The 27,638-nt window shown below is 35.6% G+C and overlaps 4 protein-coding genes across 5 annotated transcripts; all 4 read right to left on the reverse strand.

Moving 5' to 3' along the window:
• LOC142504436 (uncharacterized) lies at positions 1-599 on the reverse strand. Its single transcript, XM_075617304.1, has 2 exons — positions 488-599; positions 1-383 (listed from the first exon to the last, which is right to left on the reverse strand). The coding sequence occupies exons 1-2, from the start codon at positions 597-599 to the stop codon at positions 1-3; spliced, it is 495 nt and encodes a 164-aa protein (XP_075473419.1).
• A 5,538-nt stretch (positions 600-6,137) lies between these two features.
• On the reverse strand, positions 6,138-10,614 carry LOC142555336 (uncharacterized). The gene is made up of 3 exons (XM_075666161.1): positions 10,433-10,614; positions 6,889-7,094; positions 6,138-6,685 (listed from the first exon to the last, which is right to left on the reverse strand). The coding sequence occupies exons 1-3, from the start codon at positions 10,529-10,531 to the stop codon at positions 6,421-6,423; spliced, it is 570 nt and encodes a 189-aa protein (XP_075522276.1). The 5' UTR covers positions 10,532-10,614; the 3' UTR covers positions 6,138-6,420.
• A 4,883-nt stretch (positions 10,615-15,497) lies between these two features.
• On the reverse strand, positions 15,498-17,727 carry LOC142555338 (uncharacterized). 2 transcript variants are annotated; one of them, XM_075666163.1, is made up of 4 exons: positions 17,570-17,727; positions 16,576-16,800; positions 16,411-16,474; positions 15,498-16,241 (listed from the first exon to the last, which is right to left on the reverse strand). In XM_075666163.1, the coding sequence occupies exons 1-4, from the start codon at positions 17,719-17,721 to the stop codon at positions 15,927-15,929; spliced, it is 756 nt and encodes a 251-aa protein (XP_075522278.1). In that variant the 5' UTR covers positions 17,722-17,727; the 3' UTR covers positions 15,498-15,926. The 2 variants fall into 2 exon arrangements, with proteins under 2 accessions (XP_075522278.1, XP_075522277.1); XM_075666162.1 differs by having other exon boundaries at positions 16,411-16,477.
• A 3,793-nt stretch (positions 17,728-21,520) lies between these two features.
• Positions 21,521-24,941, reverse strand: LOC142555339 (large ribosomal subunit protein uL15c-like). Its single transcript, XM_075666164.1, has 4 exons — positions 24,797-24,941; positions 24,320-24,677; positions 22,699-22,850; positions 21,521-21,844 (listed from the first exon to the last, which is right to left on the reverse strand). The coding sequence occupies exons 1-4, from the start codon at positions 24,878-24,880 to the stop codon at positions 21,635-21,637; spliced, it is 804 nt and encodes a 267-aa protein (XP_075522279.1). The 5' UTR covers positions 24,881-24,941; the 3' UTR covers positions 21,521-21,634.
• Positions 24,942-27,638: the final 2,697 nt, after the last annotated feature.

The following is a 27,638-nucleotide window of genomic DNA, read 5'->3' on the forward strand; positions in this document are numbered from 1 at the left end:
TTAAACATAATACTTCTTCAAATGAAAAGCATTCCATGGCCCTTTAAGAGTGTGTCCTTGAGAATCTTCGAGATAATAAGCTGCCCCCGAGCTGACTCTTCGAATTATTTTGAAGGGTCCTTCCCACCTTGCTTTTAATTTCCCTACATCACCCACTGGTTTGACCTTCTTCATGACCAGGTCCCCTACTTGAAAATCTCGTGATCGGACATGCTTGTTGTAAGATTTCATCACCCGGCTGCGATAAGCTTCCATTCGAATGATTGCCCGGTCTCTCCTCTCTTCAACAAAATCAAGTTCAATGGCCCAGGACTGATCATTGTTGCTCGGATAAGATTCTATCTGAGTAGAAGATTGCCCAATCTCCACAGGTAGGACTGCTTCTGAACCATATACAAGGCTGTAAGGTGTTTCTCGAGTAGATGATCGCGGTGTAGATTCGATATGCCCACAATACACTTGGTAGTTCCTCCACCCAATTTTTTACCCTTTCCATGGAGCCGAGCTTTCAATGCTTGCACAATGATCCTATTAGTTACCTCAGTCTGGCCATTAGCTTGAGAGTAAGCCACGGAGGTAAAGGATTGAATAATCTTCATTTCTTGACATCACGAGGTGATATTTTTTCCCTGGAATTGTCTCCCATTATCAGAAATCAATTTTCTTGGGATGCCATATCTGCAAACAATATTTTTCAAAAGAAATTTCATGGCTTCCTCCTCAGTAATCTTGGCTAATGGCTCGGCTTCCACCCACTTGGAGAAATAATCCACAGCCACTAGAAGGAACTTTTTCTGTGCTCGGGATATGGGGAAGGGACCCACAATATCTAAGCCCCATTGATCAAAAGGGCACGATGCTGACATTGGTTGCATACTAGCAGCTGTGTGATGATGAAAATTAGAATGGTGTTGACAACCCTGGCATTTTTAGGACAAGCCGGGTAGCATCTTGATTCATTTGGGGCCACCAAAATCCGGCCAATATAGCTTTCCGGGGCAGGGCAGTCCCACCGAGGTGTTCACCACAGCACCCCTCGTGTATTTCTCGGAGGACATACTCTACCTCATCTTCTGATAAGCACTTGAGTAATGGGCCTTGATATGATCGCCTGTATAAAACATTATTCAAAAAGACGAACCTGGGTGCTTGTTTTTTGATCTTTATGGCTCGGGCCCGATCTTCTGGAAGCTTGCCATGGACTATATACTCAATGATAGGGGTCATCCATGAGCTTTTCTGAATCGGGGGTACTTTTTTCGTTAACAGAGAGCACCAACCGGGTGAAACAGAGGACTTCCCAGGTGCTTATATCCGACATGGAGGCAGCCAATTTGGCTAAGATATCTGCTTCTTCATTTTCCTCCCTAGGAATTTGTTCAATGCTCCAATCGGAAAAAGGGGAAGCCCGGGTCATGATGAGTCCCAAATACTTGAGCATTTTCTCATTCTTAGGCCTCATATGTTCCCTTGATTTGCTGGGTGACCAACTGAGAGTCAGAATAAATAATGACTCGGGAAGCACCGACTTCCCGGGCAGCTTGTAACTCTGCCAGAATAGCTTCATATTCTGCTTCATTATTAGTGACCCTGGAGTCAATTCTTAAGGCCAGCTTGATCTTTTCTCCTGATGGAGCAATTAGAACTACCCCAACTCCACATCCCGACAAGTTTGATGCACCATCAACAAACACCCTCCATACCCTTTCCTCTCCTGGTTGAATCATCTCGATCAAAAAGTCTGTCAATGCTTGGGCTTTAATAGGAACTCGAGGTTTATATTCGATGTCATATTCCCCGAGCTCTACAGTCCACTTAATCATTCTCCCCGAGACTTCAGTGTGTGTCATGATCCTCCCGAGTGGAGAATTAGTGAGGACCACAATGGGATGTGAGAGGAAATAAGGCCTGAGTTTCCGGGTAGTCATTACCAGGGCAAGTACTATTTTTTCCACCTCACGGTATTTTAATTCCGCTCCTCGAAGGGCATGACTGACATAATATATTGGCTTCTGGTCAGCTCCTTCTTCCCTGACAAGCACATAACTAACAACAAACTCAGTGGCGGATAAATAGATCCATAATTTCTCCCCGGGCTCGGGCTTTGCCAGAATAGGCAACTCAGCCAGATGCTTTTTCAAGTCTTGAAAGGCCTACTCACATTTGTCATCCCAGCCAAATTTTTGCGCTTTTCTTAGAACTTGAAAAAATGGATAACTCCGATGAGCAGATCGGGAAATGAAACGTGACAGGGCAACAATTCTCCCGGTTAATTTTTGCACATCTCGGACATATTGAGGAGAAGGCATGTCCATTATTGCTTTAATTTTTTCGGGGTTGACTTCGATTCCCCTATCAGTTACCATGAAACCCAAAAATTTTCCACTCCTGACCCTGAACACACATTTGCGCGGGTTGAGCTTTATTCCATACTGTTTCAGAGTAGTGAAGGTCTCGGCCAGATCATTAATAAAGTTGGATATCTCTCGGATTTTGATTAGAATGTCGTCCACATACACCTCAATATTACGACCTATCTGCTTTTGAAAGACATGATTAATTAAACGTTGGTATGTGGCCCCTGCATTCTTTAATCCAAAGGGCATAACAACATAGCAGAAGGTGCCCCCGGATGTGATAAAACTGGCTTTATCTTGATCTTCAAGAGCCAAGGGGATTTGGTGGTACCCCTGATAGGCATCCAGAAAGCTTAATAATTCGCATCCAGAGGTGGAATCCACTAGTTGATCAATCCGGGGGAGAGGATAACAGTCTTTGGGGCAGGCTTTATTCAAGTCCCTGAAATCGACGCACATTCTCCATTTCCCGATGGATTTTGGGACGAGGACCACATTTGAGAGCCAAGTAGGGAATTGGACTTCTCTGATGTGACCGGCTCTCAACAGCTCTCCCACTTGCTCTTCAATGACTTTATCTTTTTCAGGGCCGAAATGCCTCTTCTTTTGCTTCACAAGCCGGGATCCCGGGAGAATATTTAACTTGTGCTCAGCCACTTGGGGTGAGATCCCGGCTAATTCCTGTTGAGACAATGCGAAAACACTGATGTTAGTTTTTAAACAATGTAAGAGATTTACCCGGGTGGACGTGTTGAGGTCTCGGGCCACCCGGACGTGCTTTCCCGGCTCAATTTCCACCACTTCTTGCTCCTCTTCCGCAACAAAGTGTACTTCCCTCTCTCCGGCCAGCCTCCTCTTGACTTTCCTTCCCCTTCCCTTACCTTCTTGCTTTCTTCTGGTCTACCCGGACAGTCTCCCCGTAGCAATTCCGAGAGGAGGGTTGATCTCCCTTGACTCCCCCGACCTGTCCTCGAACTGGAAATTTGATTTTCTGATGATAAGTGGAGGCCACAGCTCTCATCTCATTCATAGCTGGCCTCCCCAAGATGATATTGTACGAGGACGGGGCATCCACCCCTGTGAAGACTGTCATTACAGTTTTCCTCAAGTCTCCGTTGCCCAGGGTTAGTGGCAGGGTGATTTCCCCTCAGGGTACACTGCATGTCCAGCAAAACCGAACAAGGTAGTCTCAACCGCCTCTAATTGATATTCATGCAAATCCATTTGGACCAGTGCCTCTTTAAAGATGACATTGACAGAGCTGCCATTGTCAACAAATACTCTCAAGACATCATAATTAGCCAATCGGGCTTGGATAACAAGAGCGTCATTGTGGGGCAGACTGACTCCCCTGAGGTCTTCTGGTCCGAAGCTTATAACTGGCTCATCTCTCCCCCTCCCATCAACCTCCAAGCACTCCCTCCTACTCCTCGCTTTCCGAGCCCGGTTGGAATCACCATCTATGGACCCTCCCGAAATCATTTTTATTACTCCTCTGCTCGGGGAAGGATCCTTCTTTTCAACTTGTCTGCTCCTTTCCTCCCGGGAACTTGTTTCCTCCCTTTTGCTTCCACTTGGGATGTTTATTGATTTGTGAAGAGTGTCTTGCCCGGGACGTCGAAACAACCAGGGTGGCTGTCTAGACTTATCCGGGGAGGATGAGAGACTGGCATGGGATGCTTGCTAGACTCCTTCCTTAGAGTTCGGCACTCATGGGTACTGTGAGAACATTCCTTGTGAAGGGTGCAGAACCCTCTCTTCTCTGGTCTTGATGTTCTTGCCATTGGACTGGGACGCGGGGCTAGATTTGAACTGCATTCCTGGATTTCTTGATCCCGGGCAATCCTCAGAGGGACATGAGAGAAATGTCCCGGACCTCTTTTCTTGTGAGCTCTCTCCTCGGGCTTCACAACCCGGTCTCCTCTCGGTCTTTTCAAAGCTTCTCTCTTCTGGTTCTGCGCTTCTTCCATATTGATGTATTTTTCCGTCCGGGATAGGAGATCCTCAAAGTTATCGGGCAATTTTTTGGTCAGGGATCGAAAGAAATCCCCTTCCCACAGTCCCTGCATGAATGCAGTAGTTTTTGTCTCGGGTGCACAAGATGAGACATCCAGGACTACCCGGTTGAATCTCTTGATATACGCCCTTAAGGTTTCATCTTCTCCCTGCTTTACCTCAAAAAGGCTGAAAGCAGTCTTCTTGTATTTCTTGCTACTGCTGAATTGTTGCAAGAATACCTTTTGGAAGTCCTCAAAACAATGAATGCTCTGTGGTACCAGCCCTTCGAACCACCTTTGTGCAGAGTCGACCAGGGTGGTCAAAAATACTTTGCATTTAATCTGGTTTCCATAGCAATGCAACATGGCCATATTTTCAAATCGAACAAGATGATCATCAGGGTCAGAACTTCCATCATAATCTTTGATTTTGGCTGATTTGAAGTGCCCGGCCAGTGGTTCCCGGACAATGACATCAGAGAATGGACAACCCTTTCCAACTTGAGCACCACTCTTAGAAACAACTTGTCCTTCCATGCCTTTACCTTCTTCCTTAATTCCTCCAACTCCTCTGCCACAGTGGGAGATTTAGAACCTGCGCTTGACTCCCTCTCCTCCTCCCTTCTCTCTTCCTCCTCCAGCTGCTCACGCTGCTGCTCGGGATGGCTGAAATGATGAGTGGTGGTCTTCTTTGCCATGGCTGTCTTAACAGCTTCAGTGATAATCTTATTCAACTCCTCGGGAGTTAAATGGATGGTGGGCTGGGGACCATTAGGTGGAGGGCCACCTGCTCCAGAAAGACGAGTGTTGTTCTCATCTTGTACTCGGGAAATGTCTTGGTTTGCTCTCCTAGTAGGAGCCATATCAACGCCTTAAAACTCAGATTTCCCACAGACGGCGCCAATGAAGCAACCCGGGCGAAATGGACGAGTCGGGTCGGGTACTCTGCCGGATTTGCTATCAAGATGAAGGAAATATGAGTTGGATGTCTAGGCTGAACTTCTTGACTTCTTGAATAATTTGAGAGATCTGCGAACAAGAAAAGAACCACGTGAATGGACGCCGAAGGGGTGTTCAGCGTGACCACTCCAATGCTTAAGTCAGCAGGGCACTCAAGCTAGAAAACCAATGTAACCAAGTGATTGCTGTGTGATTGCTGTGGAGTGGAGAGTAAATGAGCAATAAATGAGAGCATTCAATGTGTGAGTTAATATCTGAATAGAGAATAAACGCAAGTAAAGAACCTGATATTTATAGTAGAGGATGTAATGATGACCTCGTTCTTTGTGTTTGAGCATTAATGATAGTAGGGTGGCTGATTATACCCTATTATTCTGACATGTCAAATCGCATACTAATCACATCCAGCCCACTTGATTCATTAACCACTTGCACTAGTGTCACAGATAGGTCAGCTGCATACATCCTGTTCATCGGCGGTATTAAATGCGACACTACTATCGAAGTGGCTTGGGTAAAATACTTCCCGAGATTTCTTATGAGGACCCGGGTATGCAACGTCCCGGGGAAATTACGTTCCGGGTGGTCTAATAGCACGGCCTATTAACTAATTGCCCACTCCCATGATTTATTCCAGTCGTACTCTCCTCGTCCCAGGTAGTTCTATGACTCAGGGTGTTAACCCATCTGGTTGCTTTATTGACCAGGAACATTTCATCCCTCTAACCCGGGCATTCTTCATGGTCAGGCTCCCTGGCTCGGGACGTCCCAGGAACCATCCCCGACCCGGGACATCCTGGGGTATCATAGATAAAACAAAAACATCACTCAAAATTACTGCTTTAGTAATTATCATATCAACCCTCTATTAAGTATTACCACACAACATTGATACATCAAAATTATCATAATAAACAGTAAAGCCTTTGGATAACAAAATAAATCAACTGAATTTAATGTGATATTGATCCCAATATAGCCCTATCAACTGAAAATTTTCACCATGCCACACGAAACACGATTATACGTGATCTGATTCATCCAAAAATCATCATTTGGCAAACTAGATATCGCTGCAGATAAATCTTTAAGTCTCGCGTTCAAATCTACACTCGCCCAGTCATGCCAACGGTTGAAGAAGCACGGTTAGTTTTATGAGCAGGTTGAGTGGTAGCTTTAGAGAAGTACATGTAGTAGTAGATATTCAGAACCATCGTTCCAACCACAAAGACTGCCCCAGCAATGAATACACCTTTCCGCAAAGATTCACAAGAAAAATTGTCTGCTAAGACCATGTTACGGTATTTGGTGTGATATGCGTTGTTCTTAGCACCAGCGATTAGGCACGCTTCTGCTACTATAAATGTCATCCTACATATTTGGATAAATCATTAGAATTATATGCTACCGAGTAGCATGAAACCTGTTAAAGAATCTAATGAGATAGAAAAACCGGTGAAGAATGTACTAGATTGCCGTCTTCATGTACATAAATATATATCATATAGAACAAGAAACTAATGGAAGAAATGGAAACGAAAAACAAAAACTGTATAAAGAATACACACTCTTACCACGAAGAAACAAAATATATTATGGTCCAGGCACGATTTCCACCAGGAACCAAAGGCCTTCCAAAACACATGCACTTGGTAACGCCCATAAGCAAAGATTCACTTGAGAGAAGAAACAAGAATGCCCCCACTCCATATCCTGTGGCAACATCAGACTTGTAGACGCAATATGTTCGATTAGTGACCTCTTCTATGGTTAAAGTGCCCTGTCACGCAAAGAATAAGAGAGAAAGATACAACCATAATTAGAAACGCGCTGAGTTAAGCTGAATACAGACATTTATACAGGAAAAAAAAATTCAAAACAAGCTCATGGCCTTTATACTCGAAACAATTTTTATGCTGATAACTCAAACTTGACAAGGACTCCTAGCTAACTAATAGCATATACCCTTTGCCCAGATCCTAGCTAAGCTAAGTTCAAAACAATTACAAGGACAACTAGTTAAGCAGTCGGTAGTCATGCTGAACCATGTTGGCCAACATACATCCTGGTTTTTGCTACTAAATTAAGTAAACTAACCAAACCAATGCAAACGGAGAAAAAATCAAAACCAGCATGCTCGAATAATCATCAATGTGTCTGGTAAATATATTTTGATTTTGCTTAGTGCCACAAATTTACATCAGAAACCAGTACAGTGATGTTAAGCCCAAGGAGAATATGGGAAACACCACGGGTTTAACAAGGGAGAGTTTGTGAAATAACTCTTGATCAAATTTTTTTGTTCGATTTATAACCATCTTTGCATTTTTTTATCCATAACCTTCACATTTGCCAAAAAATAAGGGATGCCATGTGTAAGATAATGGTTGCCTGTAGGAAACTATAAACACATGGTCCTGTGCATGGGATAATGATTAAACAAATACTCAGGTTAGAGTTGAAATTTTCACAAGGTTATAAACCTGATTTCCCCGGGTTTGATCATTCGGTTTTTTTGTCTGTAAGATGACCCTAAAGATACCGAAACTGTTGATATCTAACCCCAATTGGCAATTTATCGATTTTATAAATCGAATAGTATCTTTATATCCACTTACAGGAAATGTACATCAGTACATGTAAATAATCCTAAAGTTAAGACAATTTCGTATCACCGCTGCTCCACAAGAGCAGTCACTTGACCACCTTCCACTAAATATCCACATAAATTTGCTATAATTCATCTAACATGTGGTCAATTGTGTTGCACAATGCTAACATTAGCTTTTCTTAAAACAAAAGTTGACAAAGCCAATCGAATGTTGAACTGTCGTCAGGTATCAGTCATCACAACACAATATTGTCAACTCCCATCGAAAAAGGGATGTTGTTTCTCCTTCAAAATGGCTCGCTTCACTACTCATGTATATTTCACCATCTCAAAACAAGAACTTTCGTCCAAGGACTACCATTTGGTCACTAAAATTGGATAATATTTTATCATGTTTTTTTTGGCTCAAATATCTCATAAAAATGACGTCCAAATCATGCTGGAATGCTGAATTCACACATCAGAGTATCTACAAGAACCAAGTATAGCTATTACAACCCATTGTTGTCTACTCTTAATACTCACACTTGTAAACCCACCTACGTTTTACGGAGAATAGTTCAGGTGAAACAAATTCTAAAATCCAGTGAGTTACAACCAAAAGCAAAGTTGGATGTATACTAACGGTAGCAAAATAATAAACTTATGAGTATTGATACAAGTTCCTTTCGTATGCAGCTAAATAAATTTTTTTCCCAGTTAAGCATAGTACACAAGAGAAAGGTTGCATATTTTAGTTTTCCAGGTTAAACATATTCCAAGGACCATATATGGTGATTAGATCAAAATTGCTGCTTCCAGCATCCACCTCAATGCAAACAAAATCTCTCACTCAAGTATTATCTATCACAAGTTTTATCTCTTGGTTCCTTTCCAAAGGAGAAGGTACTGTGCATAATAATATGATGAGACTCGGTCCTGAACTATACTAGGGCCCTCACAATCTGTTTCCTTTCCGATATTGGTGACTATAAAAGAAACACAAATGTAATTGGAATCTTCCCCTTACCCTAAAGCAATAGAATATGCTGATTGGGGCACAAAGAGGGAGCTTCAGTTGTAATTATTCATCCATACCAACAATGTTCACCAAAAACTACTAACAACAGAAGTAACTAAACAACCGGGAAGCTTTAAGGAACTCGAACATCCAACATGTGTTGAAATTTCATTCAGAGTCGCCCAATTTCGAAAAGTAAGTATAAATTATAAAAGAAAGAACGGTGAAATAAACAACAAAGTACCCACGAAAATGGTCTTTGTCTAGAAATCAAAGGCTGTATGTGAACTCATGGGACAGAGAACGTGGTATCGGCCACCTAGCCAGGAGAAAGCTAACAAAATTGCTTCTAGGAATCACGGGGGCAATGAAAATTAGGAATTACAATCACTTCTACAAACAGCAGGAAATTGCACCGGTTTGCATGAAAACATGTTCTAATTTCTTTTCATGTGTAGCACGATCAAACAGGAATACAAGTTTTTGTTTATTGAGCAATGCAAATCATGGAAATTACAAGCCAAGGTTATCACTCAGTATTTTCAAGGACATTAAATCAAAGTGACTTACTTGATAAACAATTCATCGCATCCTACCTTCGTTTCAGAATGTGGCATAGCTGAATAAGAAATTCGTTCATAAATCATAACATCATATCTTTGTAAATTATCTTCGAAGCTCATGAAATTCATATAATGCAAGAAAAATATCTGGCACTTGACATTTTCTTTACTTTTTTCTTTTGAAAATTCACTTATACTATCTTGTACCACTTCGCATTTCACATTTAAAAAGGTACATTACTTAGTTCTCAGTTCCAACTTCCAAGAAACAAAAGTTTCAACTTTCAAGAGCCTTCCAATGTTTGCCAGAATATGGGATGGAAACTGGAAAGCAGTAAAACCTTCATAAAAAGTATCCTAAACAAGATAAATATCAAGATCCCAGTAAATATTCAATTTACTTGGCCGACCAATTAACCAAGGGTTGGTGCAACTCTTAATCTCACGGGACTTAGCTTGTTCAAATCTCGTTGAACGGTTCATACAATGGAGCAAAAAAGAAGACAAAAAGAAATTTCTTTTCGCCGAAAAGGGCAACTTAAGTGCATCACATAATCAGTCATCGATTATAGTTAATATCTCATAAAAATCCACAGAACATTCAAGCACTCAGCATTGTCATCATCCCCCATTAAAGGCATTAAAAAGATCATATTATTTAGGCAAAACGCTAAATAAACAAACCCTGTCAATCATTCACAAAAAAATCATTTCCAGCCCAAATCGACCTTCCGTTCGACACCTTTCCAATCATAGAAACAATCGTTAAGCACAAAATCTCAAGAAACAAACCAAATGAGATCAAAAATGAAAAATCATACCAAACTTTAATAACAACCCGATATGATCTACAAAAACCCAGTTAATTGCTAGTTCAATCAACATATATTTGCGCACATACACATAGAGACGACAAAAGAGGGAGTGAAGAAGAGAGCAATTACAGTGCTACGACGTCGTTCAGCAGCAATGGCAAATCCGAATGCAGTTAAGCTCAGTACTATAACCAAAAGATGAACTAAAGACGACCCTTTTTCTTCCATCTTCACCGAGTTCACTCCCACACTTTACTCTCCTTTTCTCTGTGAATTTGTGAAAAGAATGAGTGGGAAAAGCAGAAAATTAAAGCCGCAGTGAAAGCTTTATAACCCACGCGATTTGTAGCAAGTGCACCTCACGCCATGGTCGAAATTGGGAAATTTTATCAACGCCACGGAACATGGTATCTTTGGCTGCTGTCTTAAAGAAATTATCATTCGATTTGATATCGTTAATTTGAATGATTAAGAATAATTACTTGTGAATATATTTGTTAGGTATTTATAATTATCAATCAAACTATATTCCCGTTTATTATTGTTATCACTTTTTTCATCCTAAATTAAAGTCATTTGTCAATCAACAAATATTTATTTGTATATAAATCAATCTTTTACTTGACAAAAATTCACACAATATAAAAATAAAATGTGCCAAAAAGTATAAAAAAAATTGAATTGTATTTCATATGAACTCAACCGTAGAATTGAGCGTTCATCATTATACAATAACGATATAATTACAGTATTTTAAATCATAAAGTTGTTCAAATTTAACGTGTGTCGATTGCTCTTTTTGTAGGTATATCAATCCAGATACTACATTTAGAATGCTCTCCAAACAATAACAAATTGTTACACTCAAGTACTATTACTTCACGGGTTCATTTTTTTCCTTAAATTCAATCAAAGACAATTTATTTTAGTTAATTATATATATTTAATTTTTAATTATAACTTCTTTATAAAATAATATTTTTTAATTTATCAGTTAATCAATATATACTTATAATTTACATGAATAATTGTATATATTATAACACATAGAGGTTATAGTATATCTACTTATAAAATTTGATTTCTTAACCTCTTCAAAGAGATGAAAATTGTTATTTGTATAAATGAGTGATGCCATCTAGTGAATGATTATTTGATCTCTATAATTTTTTTAGATTGAATTGTTCCTTACAAACAATTAATTAAACCTACCATCTTTTCGAAATATATGTCTTATTGGGAACTTTGTGATGATTTTGATTCAGTAGTTCTATATGCATTATGTGTAACGTTATCTGAGATTTTTTTTTATGATGATCAAACTCGTAGTCATTACTCTGCTATGCATACCAGGTACACATTTGAGTTGATGCAATAGCATGCAAATCATATTAATGAGGTAAACCGCAGTAGAAAAAAGTCTGTGAGATGAACTCGTCAGATAAAATATTAGTCGGGAGTTTTTGACATAATTTTTATCTCACATTCACATCAATATGTTGATAATATATATGAACTCCGAAAAACCAAACGACAAATACAGCTATGGTGTTGGGTACGACGCCACAACACATGACCAAACCCAGCATTTGTCAAGTTTCCAGACGTGTAAAATTTCTTGTGCTTCCGAAATTGTCGCCATAAAATTTTCTTAGTTTTAGTTGTGTAAACTTTTAGTTTAACCTAATTAGTTATCAAACTAACGGTTTGTGATACCTACAGTTGGGATACTAGCCATAAGTGAGCAAAACCCATCAAACCAAGTTTTTGTCGGTTTTTCTAAATAGCAAATCAAATCGAACAATTAAAAAAACAAAACCAAACCGAATAAAAAAAAAATAATTATTTATAGTATTTACTATTTTCTAATATATGTATGGATATTTGTGAAATAAACTAGGTTTAAAAATCATCAAAATATTTCACAAATATCCATATATATATTAGAAAATAGCAAATAGTAAAAACAATTAAACAGATTTTAGAAATAAATAAAATAAAGTACACAAATTTATTGCTGAAAATAAAATATACTTTTTAAATTGTTTTGTGTCAATTTGGTTCGGTTTTTTTTTTTTTTTTTTTTATCTAAACTTTGAAGCAAACAAATGTACCCAATAATTTGAATTTTAAAACTGATTCGAATCGTGAGAAACTAAAAATAGACCCAAACTAACTGGTTTGGTTCAATTTATGCTCATCTTCGGTCTCATCCTCGCTGAAGAATAATAATGACAAATAGGTTAAACATTTTACATGTGGGGATCTATATTTGACCTAATATAAAAATAATTTTTTGAGACAATGAGCCATTTGATCTATCCCTAGAGACAATTTTTTTCCAAAACTGAACACGTTATTAAACAAACGGAGAATAAATTTCGTAAAATGTTTTTGGCTTTTTATTTATCCCATTTCAATTTGATTGTTTTGATTTAAAAAATTTAATTTTTCTAATTTTATTTTTTTTGTAATACAATTCGATCAAATTAATTCTATTAATTACAGATAAAATTATTTTGTTACGGTTTCGTCATCCCTTGCCATTGTGTACTTTCACGTTTCCTAGCAATGTTCTTTGAGTATGTCTCTTCTGATACGGTCTCACAAATCTTTATCTGTGAGACGGGTCAACCTTACCGATATTTACAATTAAAAGTAATACTCTTAGCATAAAAAATAATATTTTTCATTGATGCCTTAAATAAGAGATCGTCTCACAAAATACGACCCATAAGACCGTCTCACACAAGTTTTTGTCATGTTTCGTTTAGACCTGAATATCTTTCAGTTATATATATATATAGATATCAAAGTTGGCGCAAATTATCATTCTAGCTAATTAAAAATTTTAGGATGTGCTGCTTTGACAAATTTTAACACAAATTATGGAAATATCCACGAGTTTTGAATTCAAGTCCCCTCATGCTCAATACTATCAAAAGCATTTAAATGTAGCGTTATCGATATCATTTCATGTAGCATCAAGCCTGATTTTCTAATATCCATAGATAGGAAAAGGTGAATATTTGAAACGTAGCAGAAGTGGAAAGAAATCGAGCCGATAGATTCCCAAAGACGAAAGAAGAAGATATAAAGCCTGATATGATCCCAAACACCAAAGCTCGTTTTCTCTCTGGAACATTATCTGCCTGCAACCAACTCCATACACACAAATACTTTTTTCTGTAAAAAAATGGTAAATTTCTCGATGTAATATGTATTTCAGCCAATATTCTAAACAGCCCGCTTAAGCTCCGTTTAAGCACGAAGCTCGACAAAAACGTCCCGCTTCGAAGAAAAGCGGAAAAAAGCGGTTGAACAGTAGTTTGACCGAATCAAACGTAATTAAGACGTTTAATTAAGTGTGCTTAAGCACAATTAAGTGCATCTATTTATTTTTAAATTTTTTATTTTTAAGGTATGTCTTTTTATTTTAAAATAATAAATTAGGTTTATAATTTAGATGTTTATTTTTTAAATTTTAATTATGATTAAGCATGTCTGATAATGATTTGATAAATATTTAGCATTTTTTAATGTGATCTAATTGCAAAAACAAATAAAGATTGCAATTTTGATATTTTTATGTTTTTACTTTTTTATAAATATGAGAATTAATGCATCAGACTTAAATTTATCATATTTATGTATTATTTTATCTATTTATTAGTTTGAGATAATTACAATTACACTAAAAATAAAAAACACCTTTTCGTGTTTAAGCATGTGTTAATCTCGCTTAAGTTTGAAAAGCTTGAAGCTCAACATCCACACTTCGAGGCGCTCCACGTTTTTGGAATCTTGATCTCAGCCGCACAGCAATATAGTAAACGGGAACAGATGGCCCTATATTAAATTCAATTCTTCAGTTTTTTTTAAAAAAAAAAAACAAAAATTCAAAATTATACTACTTGTTTCGTGTGTCGTATATCCTCGGTGAAGCTGGAAATGGAGAAGTGACGTACACATATGTAAGAGCAAGAAAATGGACACTTCCTTTTGTTGCCACTGAATTTTAATTCGTTCAGATGTTACATATGTTTGTTTTTTAGATTTTAATATAAAACTAATGGTCTATAGATTTTTTGTGGGCTTGTGTTTTGGTAAGTATGGGCAAGCTTATAGAAAATTTAAATATGATTAATTATCATATGTAAGAAATCGAATTATAAATATAAAATAAATCTACAATTATGTATTTCATAATAAATAAAAATAGGAATATTTAATCGTTCAAGTGTAATTATATATTATTAATTAAAATAATTTTCTTATAAACAAATTGATCCTCATCCTAAGTCCGCCTCGATAGAGAAATAGATCTAGATTTGAACTCATTGATAATAAAATACAATCCAACCTCAGTAAAACAAAGAGATCTACCTTCGAACTAACGTGATTGCCAAAAACAAAGATGTAAACGAATAAAGTCGTTCTTGAACTATTTGTGTATCGATTCGATAAAAAGCTCGTGACAGATCATTCGTTATGTTTATCTAGTCGAGCTCGACAATTTTATCGAGCCGAAGTCGAGCTTAAGGATATTCGACTAGTAAGTTCGCAATTCTGACCGTGAAGCAAGCTTGGATCATTTATATCGAGCTCGAGTTCGACTAATTTGTTGGACCTTGAATGTACAATAATATTTTACATCAATCCCACATTGAAATATGAGTGTAGTAGTTGAAATGTTATAAAATGAGAAACATACCTCTTTAAATTCTTCTATCTTCATTAAGCTTTTGGTTAGGAATGTTCGACGAGCTCGTAAATTATATTTTTTAACGAGCTCGAAAACGAATATGCGTAACGGGCTGAGTTCGAACAAAAAATAAACGAATTATTAACGAGTTGATCTCGAACTATTGTCGAGCTAAATAAATTTAGAACGAGCCGAACTCGAGCTCGAATTGAACTCGAGCCGTGCTCAAAACTATATTTATCTTTTACAAATCGATCTCGAACCTAATATTGTTTAACTATATTCATTTTCATTCTTACAAAAAACAAGCAAAATTATTGCGTCAATGATTATCTTCAACGGAGCCTGATAATGTTGCGTTTTCGCGTGGCAAACAAATGAGACACGCATCATCATCAAAAGCACCACATATAACAATATTAGCATGATAGCAACTTTTGAAACCAAAAATAAACACCACGCTTTTAATTATTATTATCTATACAAAAGTTGAAATTTATAATAATTTTTTTAATAATTTAATATATACAAAGCGAATTAGGCTACAAAGATGACGACTCTTCTCAAAAAGAAACAAAAAGATTAGGGCAATGACTCAATACCACGTAGATTTCCCTATCATACAATCTCAAAAATGGACACAAATTACCAAGAATCCCCCTCCTCTCATCTCTTACTTACATTATTAAAAAGAGGGGGTGAAATCGGTTAATAGCTTCCAACTCATACTTACACTGCATTCTTTTAATTACAGACACTTTGAAATAACATTATATACACGCTTTTTGGACAAAAATTATCAATAATCCACCTATTACTTAGCTGCTCACACAATCAAGATTGTGCAAAAATCTTCTTCTTCTCAGAACAAAAGCGAGTTTGTCGAAAATCGGCTTGGATTCTTTGTACAGTTACACTCTAGGCCAGGGCCGGGATGCTGCAGTTTCGCCTATCCCTGTCGAGGCAGTCGAACCCCTCGACTCTCACGGCCGGATTGTTACCAAAATTTGCTCGAACACATCCACCCTTGCGAGTGGATGATGGGGAAGGGGCCAGACCAGACCCTTCTGCTGATGGGGTTGGGATTGCACGTGGTGAGATGGGGTAGAATTTCTCGTCCCCGAATCGTGCGTCCTGAGTTAGTGGGTTAGATACTCTACTCGGCGGCGACCCTGAAAAAAATGGGGGCGACGAGGCTACATGGGTAACGGATTGATCAACACCAGAACCACCCTGTTAGAATGAAAACCAAATTTCAGAGGCAGGTTGAATGCTTTAAATAAGAAACAGATATTAGTTACTAACATTAAATGCAAAATAATATTTAGCCGTAAAAGTCACACACAATGAATGATCCATCTGATCCATCCATTTTCAAATATTAATTACACAAAAAACTAACCTTTGCAAGAATGATATCAAGCAGTTCATTTCCAGCTTTAACTTCACAAATCTCTTGCTGATGGCTGCTAGGGAAAGAACACAAATTTTTTCAAGAAAAATCAGAACGCTTGAAATAATTTTGAATCAAAAGACCAGAAAAGGTATGTAAAATTACAAAATCTACCTGGCATGCCATCGGAGAGGTCTCATTGAAGAAAAGTCGTTAAGGGTGGTATGGATTAGGCCGAACCGCCGCGGCTTTGGGCAAACAACAGTTTCTTTTTTCTCCACAGATCTTCCGCCACCGCCGCCGACCGCGGTGATCCCTATCATCTCTTCACATGAAACAAAGCCCTTTTTTTGAATTGCATAGTGATTCATTTTTAAATATCTTGAATAAATAATACACCTGATGTGGTCATGAAAGGTGAAATCTTGGTTAGAAAAATAAATTCAAGATGAAAGGATATGATAGATCTGTAGACAAGAGGGACGCAAACAACCTCAAGTAACTTATCACAAATTTGTTTATTTATTTTTCTTTGAAGTAATTAAGATCCGGACAAAGTGGGCAAATTGGAAAAAGTGTCGGATGAATTTGACTTGTTCTTACAGAAAAAACACATAGTACACATACAAGATTAAAAAAGTATTTTTCTCCCACCAGTCTTAGAAGAGAAACACACAGATCTGTGGAAAAAATCGAAAGTTTTGTTTGTTTTCTTTATATCATTCTGAACTATGAAGCGCTTCTGGGCAACAGATCAATAAAAATCTAAAGACCCAAGCTGGAATATTAAAAGATATAATGAAAATTCAGCTGAAAATTTAACAGATCTGGAGGTATAAAGTTTTTCAAATTCCACATACAGAATATATCTGATACAGTCATCACAAGTTATCAGATTAAGAACTCAACTCAGAAGAAAAGAAACATCAAACATATATCCGTAAAAAATTCAAAAAAAAAAAAAAAACCAAGATTCAAGTTTCTTCACATCAAAGACTAGTTTTTTATTTTCAGGAAAACATTCCAAACTGAGCCCACCTCAATATACAAGAACCGCAGCAATAGTACTATAAAATTACACGAAATTTTTTGCGTTTTTGCACCCCCCCCTCATCCCAGTTGCAAGAAGGCGAAGACACTAAAAAAAAAAGGTAAGATCTAAATTTACCTGGAAGAGCTGTACACAATTGTGAAGCACCTCCAAAATGGGAGGATTCCGAGAGAGAAAAAATTAAAAGAAAAAAGAAAGAGAAAAAAACGAAGAGCAGAAAAAGAGTGAGGCTCGGGCAAAGAGGGGAGAGGAATTTCGAAACGGTTCATTATATTTATACAAGTTGCGGTAAGACTGAAGAAAAACCAAATAATGTTATTTTATTTTTTTTATTAGTCGTCCACTTATACAAAACAATAATTTAATATCATCACACATCTTAAAATAAAAATAAAATAAATATTAATTTATAAAGTTACTAAATAATTGAATCTTAATATTAATTTATAATGTTCCTAAATAATGAACAAAATTCCATAGTGCATGATTCTGCCATCTTCGTATAGAACAAGTTCATGTACCTTATTCAAGAATTGAATATATATTTTTTAAAATAGAAATATAATAAATAAATAATAAAAGTTTAGATCAAATATTATAGCACTCTGAGATAATTAATTAACCACTATAATATAATTTTTATGTTAATTAATACTTGACAAGTTTGAAATTGCAGGACCCATACGAAAAATATAAACAGAGAGAAATTTGGAGGAGCGTTAGTGGTTGTGCTGAAAATTAATTATTTAGACAAAAATTTGTGTGAGATGCTCTCACATATCATATTTTGTGATACTGATCTCTTATTTGAGTTATCCATGAAAAAATATTACTTTTAATGCTAAGAGTATTACTTTTTATTGTGAATATCAGTAGGATTGATCAGTTTTACAGATAAAAATTCGTGAGACCGTCTCACAAGAGATCTACTAAATTATTTATTCAATTATAGGTTATAGCTTTAACATTAGAATCTTTAACTTTTTATTTTATTTTATTTTATTTTACAGGAGCTAAACCTACACTGGACTAGTCAAAATGTGATTATGGTAACAAGCTTATGCTTAGAGAAGATGTTGAACGTGTTTATTACATAATTCACTAACATCTTCTGGTTTATGTGCCGAGATAATAAAATATGTATATGATATAGAGATGATAAATCAATACAGAAAGACAAATTAATTATTTATAACTCTAATTTGGGTTTAGCCAAGTGACTTCCTTTGTTTTTGGTTAATTCTCATGGAAATCGATCATTCAGCTGCATAGAATTTTAACATAATTATTTTTTTATATATAATTTTTAAGTTATTAAATATTTCTGATAAAGTAATATTTTAGTTATTTTTAGCATTTGAAAAAATAAATATGAAATACAGTTATAAGTAGATAACAAAGTTGCTAAAGTATATTATTATGATATGTATTTTTTTTTTTACTAAAAGGAAGAATGAGTTTTTCGTCAGTCTATGAGAATGATCAAGATAGTTGTTCTAATTGGATGATGCATTACTATATCGTAACAAGCTACATGAATTATGCTAGTACAAAGTATATCAATAATGAACTCATTCAACTAGTTGAAATTATTTTTGAAAATGGTTATTTTATGCATTATTATCAACAAATCCAAGTATAAGTTTGGTAGATAGATGATATACATATGAATAACGTAACTATATATTCAACAAATGATAAGTGTGCTGAGTGTTGAATCATAACCACTAGTTCATACATCATGGTCGAATGAATGACCTTGATTTATCCACTTAGTCCAAGTGTCTTGAGTTGAATGGATGATGACACTAACCATATGATTAACATGAACAAAACTCCAATATTACGATATCCCGCCATATTGGAATCGCTCTCGATGTGGCCATAACTAGTCACAAGCCTGTTAACCCTAATTTTCAAACTTAGCATTAAGACTATCAAAAACTATTCCCAAATTAATCATACTTTTGCAGAAATGGAACCATATATTTTAGATAATTCGATAATGGAGCAGAGCTTGTGGTGATATCCCTGGGAGGCTCGGGCCGTGGGTATTGGACTATCCCGGGTCATGGGTTAGGTCCTGAAAAGTTTGGGTCGGTTCGATAATAGCCGGACAAATGACTGTCCGAGACATCATCTCCTCGGGTTGCTAGAAGCCGAGCTTCTAGACGAGTTCTCGGGTGATGATTCTCTACCCGGGTTACCTCAATAATAGCACTTCACTCGAGTGCACAAGTATGAGATACCTTATCTTGGTAATCATTATTAACAAAATCGCATGAATTTGACAAGACGAAAGGATAATTTGGCGTGTCACAAAAGTAGGGTATGAGTAACCATCTTGCCATAATTAGTAAGTGGACACTGAAAACAAGGTCATCATTAATTTTTTTCTATAAATATCAGGTTTGTTTAAACATTGATGCATTCACTTACATATTGACTATAACATTTATTACAAAACTCTCCCTATAACCGTTGACTGACTAGAGCGTCGGAGTGGTCACGCCGGAGAATCTTCCGGCGCCCATTAACGTTCTTTCTCTATTGAAAGTGTAGGTCCAGGTGCCCGGGCAACCATCTCCAACTCATCAACCCGATCCGATGAAATCGCCTACCAAGTTTTTACCTGATTCACCCGGTCCTCATGAGCTTGAATGACTGCAAACAGAAGTAAACAATCAGTAAACTCAAATACTTTAACTTCTAAACAAATAATTGAGATAGGGTTTTAACAGAACAAACAAAATCCCCCGGATTTTATTAGCTATCATAAACTGGGTAAAACTGATTTAGAAAAAAAAAATGATGAACCAAATTCATCACAAATATTGGAGAAATGGAACATTAAATTATCGGCTGTGTTTGTTTTACTTGTCAGAAATCTGGACACTTTAATACTTTATTATTGCCTAGTTGGGGGTATCCAGAAAAGCACAAAGCCGGATGAGCATAAAAGAGCAAATGCAAATATTTATTTATAGAATTCAGAAAAAAGAAAAGAAAAGAATGCTCACTTATAAAGCCACCCAAATTGCCCGGTGCTGCGATATCAACCTCTCACAATGGATTCTAATCCTGGCCATAACAACGAGTTAGCAGAGTAGGTTAACATTTATAAATATGCATGAATTTGATTTTTTTTTATCCAATATTTTTTAGGTGAATCTGTCAGACAAATATTGTCTAATACTGTTTATCTGACTAATATGATTTGCAGATTACTAAGTTTTTCCGTCCGGAGCATAAAAAATGATAACGATGGTAGATTTTTACGTCATAAAAAAATATTTATAAGAAATAAAATATTAAAATTCCTTTCTAACCAAATTTTTTAGGTCTATATGCATGTCCCATGTCCACGGAAACCAAAATTTGCTCATCCCACTCGAATTCATAAAACAAAATTACATGAAATGAAATCCACGACGAGGAATATTTTGTTGACATAGATTGAGTGCTGGCATCATTGGAGCGCATTGTTGGTAGGGAAAGTAAATTGTGAAATCATTTTCTTTTTGAAATTCCATATCAGAAGAAGGATATGATAAATTTCGAATCTAACCAAAATGTCAAGTCGCTTTCTTGTCTTAATCCAAAAGGGTGGAAAAGTTTCCATTTCTTTCGGCGACTTTGAATTTTCGTTCATATACAAATAAATTTGTTAAAGAAAATTATGTGACGTGGTTGTCCATGCTGAGAAGCATGAAGTGACAGAAATCATTATCTAAACGAATACTTCAATGGGTTGGAAATTATCGTTTTCTGAAGGGGAAATTTCTTCAATTCATGAATAATTATTCAAATTTTGAGTATTATTTATTTATACATTTTTTTATATTTAACTCTTAAATTTATCTTGTAGCAATTGAGAAAATATTCTTCCATTCTTTTTTACCCTTGTCAACATTTGTTGAACACTTGTGCCTTTTAATGAAAAAAGCACTTGATGATGCACATCGGGTTTTCTGGGCGGGTTTAAAATGGAGGTTGGAGTCCGCCATGCCAAGTTCTTTTACAGTACAACCCCATGAAAGGGGATTCATGGCATCTTCAATACGGGGATAAAATTTTAGGGCGAAACCATTCATATTATGAGAAACAATAGATTTACAGCTCGCTTTAATGTGTAACATGTCTTACATAAACCGGAGTTTGAGTTGAGGTAAATGATCAAGGTTAAGAAGGGTTTTCGGCTGCTGCTCTTTTCTTGGCAAAATATTCTTCTGCTCGTGCAATGTTCTTAGCCACTGATGGCTTGACCCACTTCTTCCGGCCTGGGAGTACGGTTAGGGAGCAACCTGAAGCCTCAAGCTTCTCTTTTGCCGACTTTGAGAAGGCGCGAGCCTTGAATTCCAGTTTCACATTCAGTTCTCCATCACCTAAAATCTAAAAGAAAGATACGGCGATAACAAGGCTTTCCGAATGCTCGTGTAGTACAGGACATTATTGATGACCAACAAATATTTATGACTTGACCAGTGTTTGAATGATGAATATAGTCATGGATAACTGGGGTATGGTGGATTTTGGAAAATATTTGTTCCAAAACACAGACTTGTACGAGGAAAAAAAAGAATAATCCCCGGTACACCCCTGCCTTAGGTAAAAAAAACAGAAAACGAAAGAAATATGACCAGTTAGGGATACTTAATCAAGTCTTTATCACATAGCTACATGGTAAAACTAGTACGGTAGTACCACCAAATTTTAGAAGGTAGCTCAATATTAATATATCCCTAGATGCAAGCTAGAAAATTAGAAACGCATTCTTAGACTTAACATTCAAAGGATACATGTGAATGGCCATTTATATTAGGCAACAAAGACTCCAAAAATAAGTATCCATTCAAAAGATCAAACTCATGGAATCAAGCACAACAAAAAATTTACACCTTAACACCATGAATAAATCTTGTCCTACAATATTCATTGACGTGAAACCTTCACTTCAGTCCCAGGAAACTTGGAACAGGTATTCGATGAAATGGAATTTGTTAACTACTTATTAGAGTAACTGGCCCAGCCTGGTTAGCTAGTGTTTAACCAGTGGGTTTTTTTTTTGTACATTCTTTGTTAAACATTCAAAGGACCAGGAATGTCCGACAGAATGTACAAAAAACTTCAAATGACAAGAAACCTCATATTCACATCTACAGCTTAACATGACCTCCCAAAAGTGCAAAATAAGCAGTATGACTAATAAATGCAATTATAGCGAAGTTTTATCATCTAATCATTACCTTTAGAGGAAGTCTCCTTTCCCTTCCTGATGGGTTGATCAGACCTTTTGTCTTCAGTGACTCCAGGGAAACCACTTCTCCCTCTTGAAATCCGGCATCAGCAATATCTTTCAAGTTGACGGGCACATACTTCGGCAGACCAGCATGCATACCTTGTGGGAAAAAAAGACACATATCAAAAATCGTATGAATTAAACCTACTCGAGGTTAGTCTAACTCAATCCCTGCAGCTGAAGGTACAGAAGATAAATTCTACTGCTTATATATAACCGCAAATGAATGTTCCTTGATATTTATTGTTTGCATTCCAATTATGATTCCTTTCTAAATCTATTAAAACTCATACACCATATTCATATGTTAATTCTCCACCATTCCATACTATGAATATTATAACAGTCCCTTTTAAAAGCTCCGAGACTTTCACTTAATATATTACTCTTTCTTTTTTTCTTGCAAAAATCAACTGAATTAAGATAATCTGATTATCATCGTAATTTCTCATACTCAATAACCTATCACTACATAACTCTCATTAACTTGTGCTGATCTTGCCATTGACCTCAAATCCTTCCCAAATCCACACTCTTTAGCATCGAGAAATCGAGTGCAATGCAACCAGAAAACCTCACACTAAACCATTTGAATACAATTTTCGTCTTTAATCCCCTCAATTGATCAATTCAACTTTTTGAAATATAAATTTTCACCAATTCAAGTATGATTCCGGTTTTCATTTCATAGATTCACCAAATCAAGAACATTGCAAATTCATGGGCATATCTAATAGCTGATCAATTATATAACTGAAAACATTTCAGTGATATTCTGATTACAATTAAAATAGTTTCTGCTAAAACCAGAAAAGCCTAATGGATTTAGGATTTGCAGGAAATCAAAATTTATGGCAAGCAAATTAACCAGATTGACATCATATCTTTGTGAAATTTCAAGAATTGAGCCGCATAATCTAATGAATGTCACTCCTTTGACGTATGCAGAAGTGGAAGGGAAGCATAATTGTCTGCAAACTCGACATGTGCATCTGTTTCAAGTGTCTAAACTAATTTAAAAATGGATATCAAAGGGTTGCACCAAAATCCTATTCTCTATGCTTGTGATTGATTAATCAATATTTCCACGACATTCCCCATGAAATTTAACAATACAGCGAACTTTGGATAACCATAATGCCCTATTCAAAATGTAACACATTTGATCCAATTTTCAGGAATGGAGATTCTAGCGGGCCACCATCCTATTCTTTTGGCAACAAAAATGGAAAAAAAAATTCTAATGCATCTAGACCTATGACAGTTAGATATGATGCAAGAATGTTTATATAGCTAGGGACTTTAAAATTTCTGTTGGATTATCGAAGTGATACTAATACCCTTTAAATGAAAACATAAACTAAACCAACTACATCATGGAATAATTATTAAGCGCTTACCCCAAACCAAACATTCCCAAGGGAAAAAACCATCAACATTATCCAAAATCACCATTACTCGTACCACAAACAGTTCCACGCAACTTTATATAAGCTAAGTTAGCCACAAATACATAATGAGAACGAACTAAATCATGTAAATCTTCAATCTTTACATCAAATATATACCTCCAGCAATCCCTCTCAACTTAGGAATCCTCCGGTACAACGGCATCTGTCCACCTTCAAACCCCTTTCGAACCCCAGGACCAGACCTAGATTTCTGACCTCTCATTCCAAACCCACAACTGCCTCCCTGTCCAGCCGCATGCCCTCTCCCCTTTCTCTTCGATTTCTTCCGCGACCCGGGTTGCGGGCCCAAGTTATTAAGACGAAACCGCACATTCTGCCCCCCTAATCCAGTCTCCTGGACACCAGAAGCAGCTAAATTCAGAACGACAAGTGGTTGCCTCTGTTTTGGTTTAGAGTGGGAGAGTTTTATGGAAGGAAATACAAGTGGGTTCTCCTTTAAAGTTCGTATACTGCCCTGTTGATAGGTAAAAAAAACACAATTAAAGCCGTAATTCTAAAATGCAAGTGAAACTGGATCATCTTCGAGAAAACATGATATATGAATGAGTGAATAGATGGTGTTATATGCAGTACCTTAAAATGAGAAGAGGAAAGATGAAGCAGCAGCGTGGTTGCGGAAGGGGTGCGGGTGGAGAGGGAGAGTAGAGAAGATGCCATAGCTGAGCCTTACTGGATATGCAATATGTCCAGAAACCAACGGATAGGCTTGGTGGTTTTTTTCCCTATTGGATAAAATAACTATTACATTTTTAAATAAAAAATGTGATAAAAATCATAAGCTTTTTTTTAATTATTTTTTTTTTTCAAATAGAATCTTTCATTCAAATACTTAGAATTACGCCTATTAGGTCTTGATCTAATAGTTAATGTCGAAATTTTGAGATTTGTTGGTCTCAGGTATGAGTCTAGTTGATTGCGAGTAGTTTTTTTAATTTATTTAAGTAGATTTAATTGTTTTTTTGTAATTTTTTTGTCATAAATAAGCAAGTTTTGGGTTCACGCTCAAGTCTCATCAATAGTACGGATGATTAAATTATATCTTTGTAGTCTGAAACAATATCATTATTAATCGCTACAACCAGCGAGAAGTACATGAACAAAAAAAAACTAGGAACATCATAAAAACAGTTTCCATCCGAACCTGGCAGCACAGAACAGATTTTGAAGGTCAAGCTTTGAACAAGTCTCGAATATCACATATTTAAGCTCGAGATCAATAGTCTAAAGCAGTGACTCCAGTAATGCCGATGTCTCGGCATCTCGACTACTAACAATTCCAGTTCGCACGGTCATACGAAAAATGATAAATTTTCCATCAAAATCCAGAATCATATCAGCAAATCCTGTGCATTATTGCTGGTAAAGATGGATGCATCAATATTGCACTTTAGAGCAGATGGTTGGCCATTGCAAACTGGTCAGAGTGATGTTTGCCAGGTTAGCACTCAGATTCGTAGACATACAGTGAGCAAAAGCCCACTGGGCCAAAAATTCCACGGCTAAATAAACTTGCCAAAGTCCACCATCTTTTGGCATAGGGGCACATAATAAGAAGTACAGCTTACTGTATAATTATACAAAATTGAAAATAATGTATAGAATAGGGATTAGGAAAAGCATATACAACCCGAAAAAGAAGAAAAAATATTATTATGTCTTTTTCCATGATTACTTTTTAAAATTCATTTCCATAAATTATCACAGAAGGTGTTTGGCATAGTATTATAAGCTCTTAAAATTTGTTTGACAAGAATTTTCGCAAACAACTTTAAAATGAGTTGTTTTTTTTTTTTTTTTTTTAAAATCAGTCACACAACTTTTTTTAAAAAAGATCTTATTTTAACATTTTACTTCTCCAAAAATTCATTGCAATTTTTTCTTAAAACCCTACCATGTCTTTAACAAATTTTGATAAATTCTCAGCCTAACAAATTATTATTATTTTTTTATCAAATTTACTTGGACAAATTAGAAATAATATTAAATATTTATTTTTAAATTTTTCCAAAGAATATCAAATTTTATAAATTATAAATATAAAATATTTTTATTTTTCTAATATAATTTTAATATTTACGATAAAATTCTAAAAATATTTTCACATATATATATATATATAATAAAATAATTTCTAATAATATTTGACAATAAAAATACCTTATAATAAAATAATTTTTAATAATATTTGATAATAAAAATACCATATTAAAAACTTACTTTAAAATGACCTTACATCTTAAAAACTTATTAAAAAAACATATAAGATATAGAACTTACATGATGTTTAAATAATTTTAGTCAAACACCCTATCAATATTTTCTTGATACAAATTAGACACATAAATACTCTGTGTTTTGCAATTGTTGTTAAAAATCACTCTCATTTTATATTTATTATAGGAAAATGAAATTTTTGATTATATATGTTTGTTTCTTTGTGATTTCGATCTTTTAGAAATTTCAGTATTTTCTCATACGTGATGCTGATGGGTTACTAATAGGATTTTGATGTGGAGCTGACATATGTAATGTCATATCAACACTTTTAATAAAAATACAACCCAATTGCTCAAATCGGAGGATATATGACTACGACTGAATTTGATAAAATAAATGACCAAAATGACAAATAAACAAACATACCAAACCAAACATAAAAAATTTTCCAATTATTTTTGAATTAAATTTATGTTTTTAATTTTCTTTCAGTCACCTTAATGATTCAACTTTATTTTTAATATTGATTTTTTTTTCTGTAAGTAATTTAAGTAAACTAAGGAGAAATATAGCCCCTATTTTTCCACAAGTCTTTTTTTTATATATAATTTTTGTAAAATCATAATTTTGGTCATTTATATTTGTTTTTTTGTTTATAATATTTTTATTATCTATATTGTAAAATTTCAGTCTTGTTATCATATTTTTCAATTTTTTTAACAATTTTAGTCTTTTTATCTATGACAGTAAGTGCCAAATCAACACAACACCATGTTGAAATATGCTTAAATTGCGAAAAAAATATAATAATAATGATAAAGATAGTGAAATAAATTAAACTTAAAAATTGAACACATAAAACTCTAAAATCATAAATAGTAAAAAACATGATTAAAATTGCAATTTTCTTTTAACTTCCCATGTACACATTTCAGTGATTCCGATGTTCCCCCAATTTAATTGAGCACTTCTGTTAGGCTAGATTCATACATGTGTGTAAGCTTGTAAAAATGCATGTATCGTGGTCATTTTGTGCAGGAGTCAACTTGAAATCGAAACTAGCTAGAACTACATAATCTTAGCTTCTTCAATCTTTTATTTTTTTATTTTTTTATCGAGTCTGTAGATTCCAAGTACTACTTCCAACAAAGTGGTATAAGAGATTTAGGGTTTTTTTTTTTAAAATAAAATAAAATAA

This window comes from Primulina tabacum, chromosome 9 (genome assembly GCF_025594145.1).
Source record: "Primulina tabacum isolate GXHZ01 chromosome 9, ASM2559414v2, whole genome shotgun sequence".
Classification (NCBI taxonomy): Eukaryota; Viridiplantae; Streptophyta; class Magnoliopsida; order Lamiales; family Gesneriaceae; genus Primulina; species Primulina tabacum.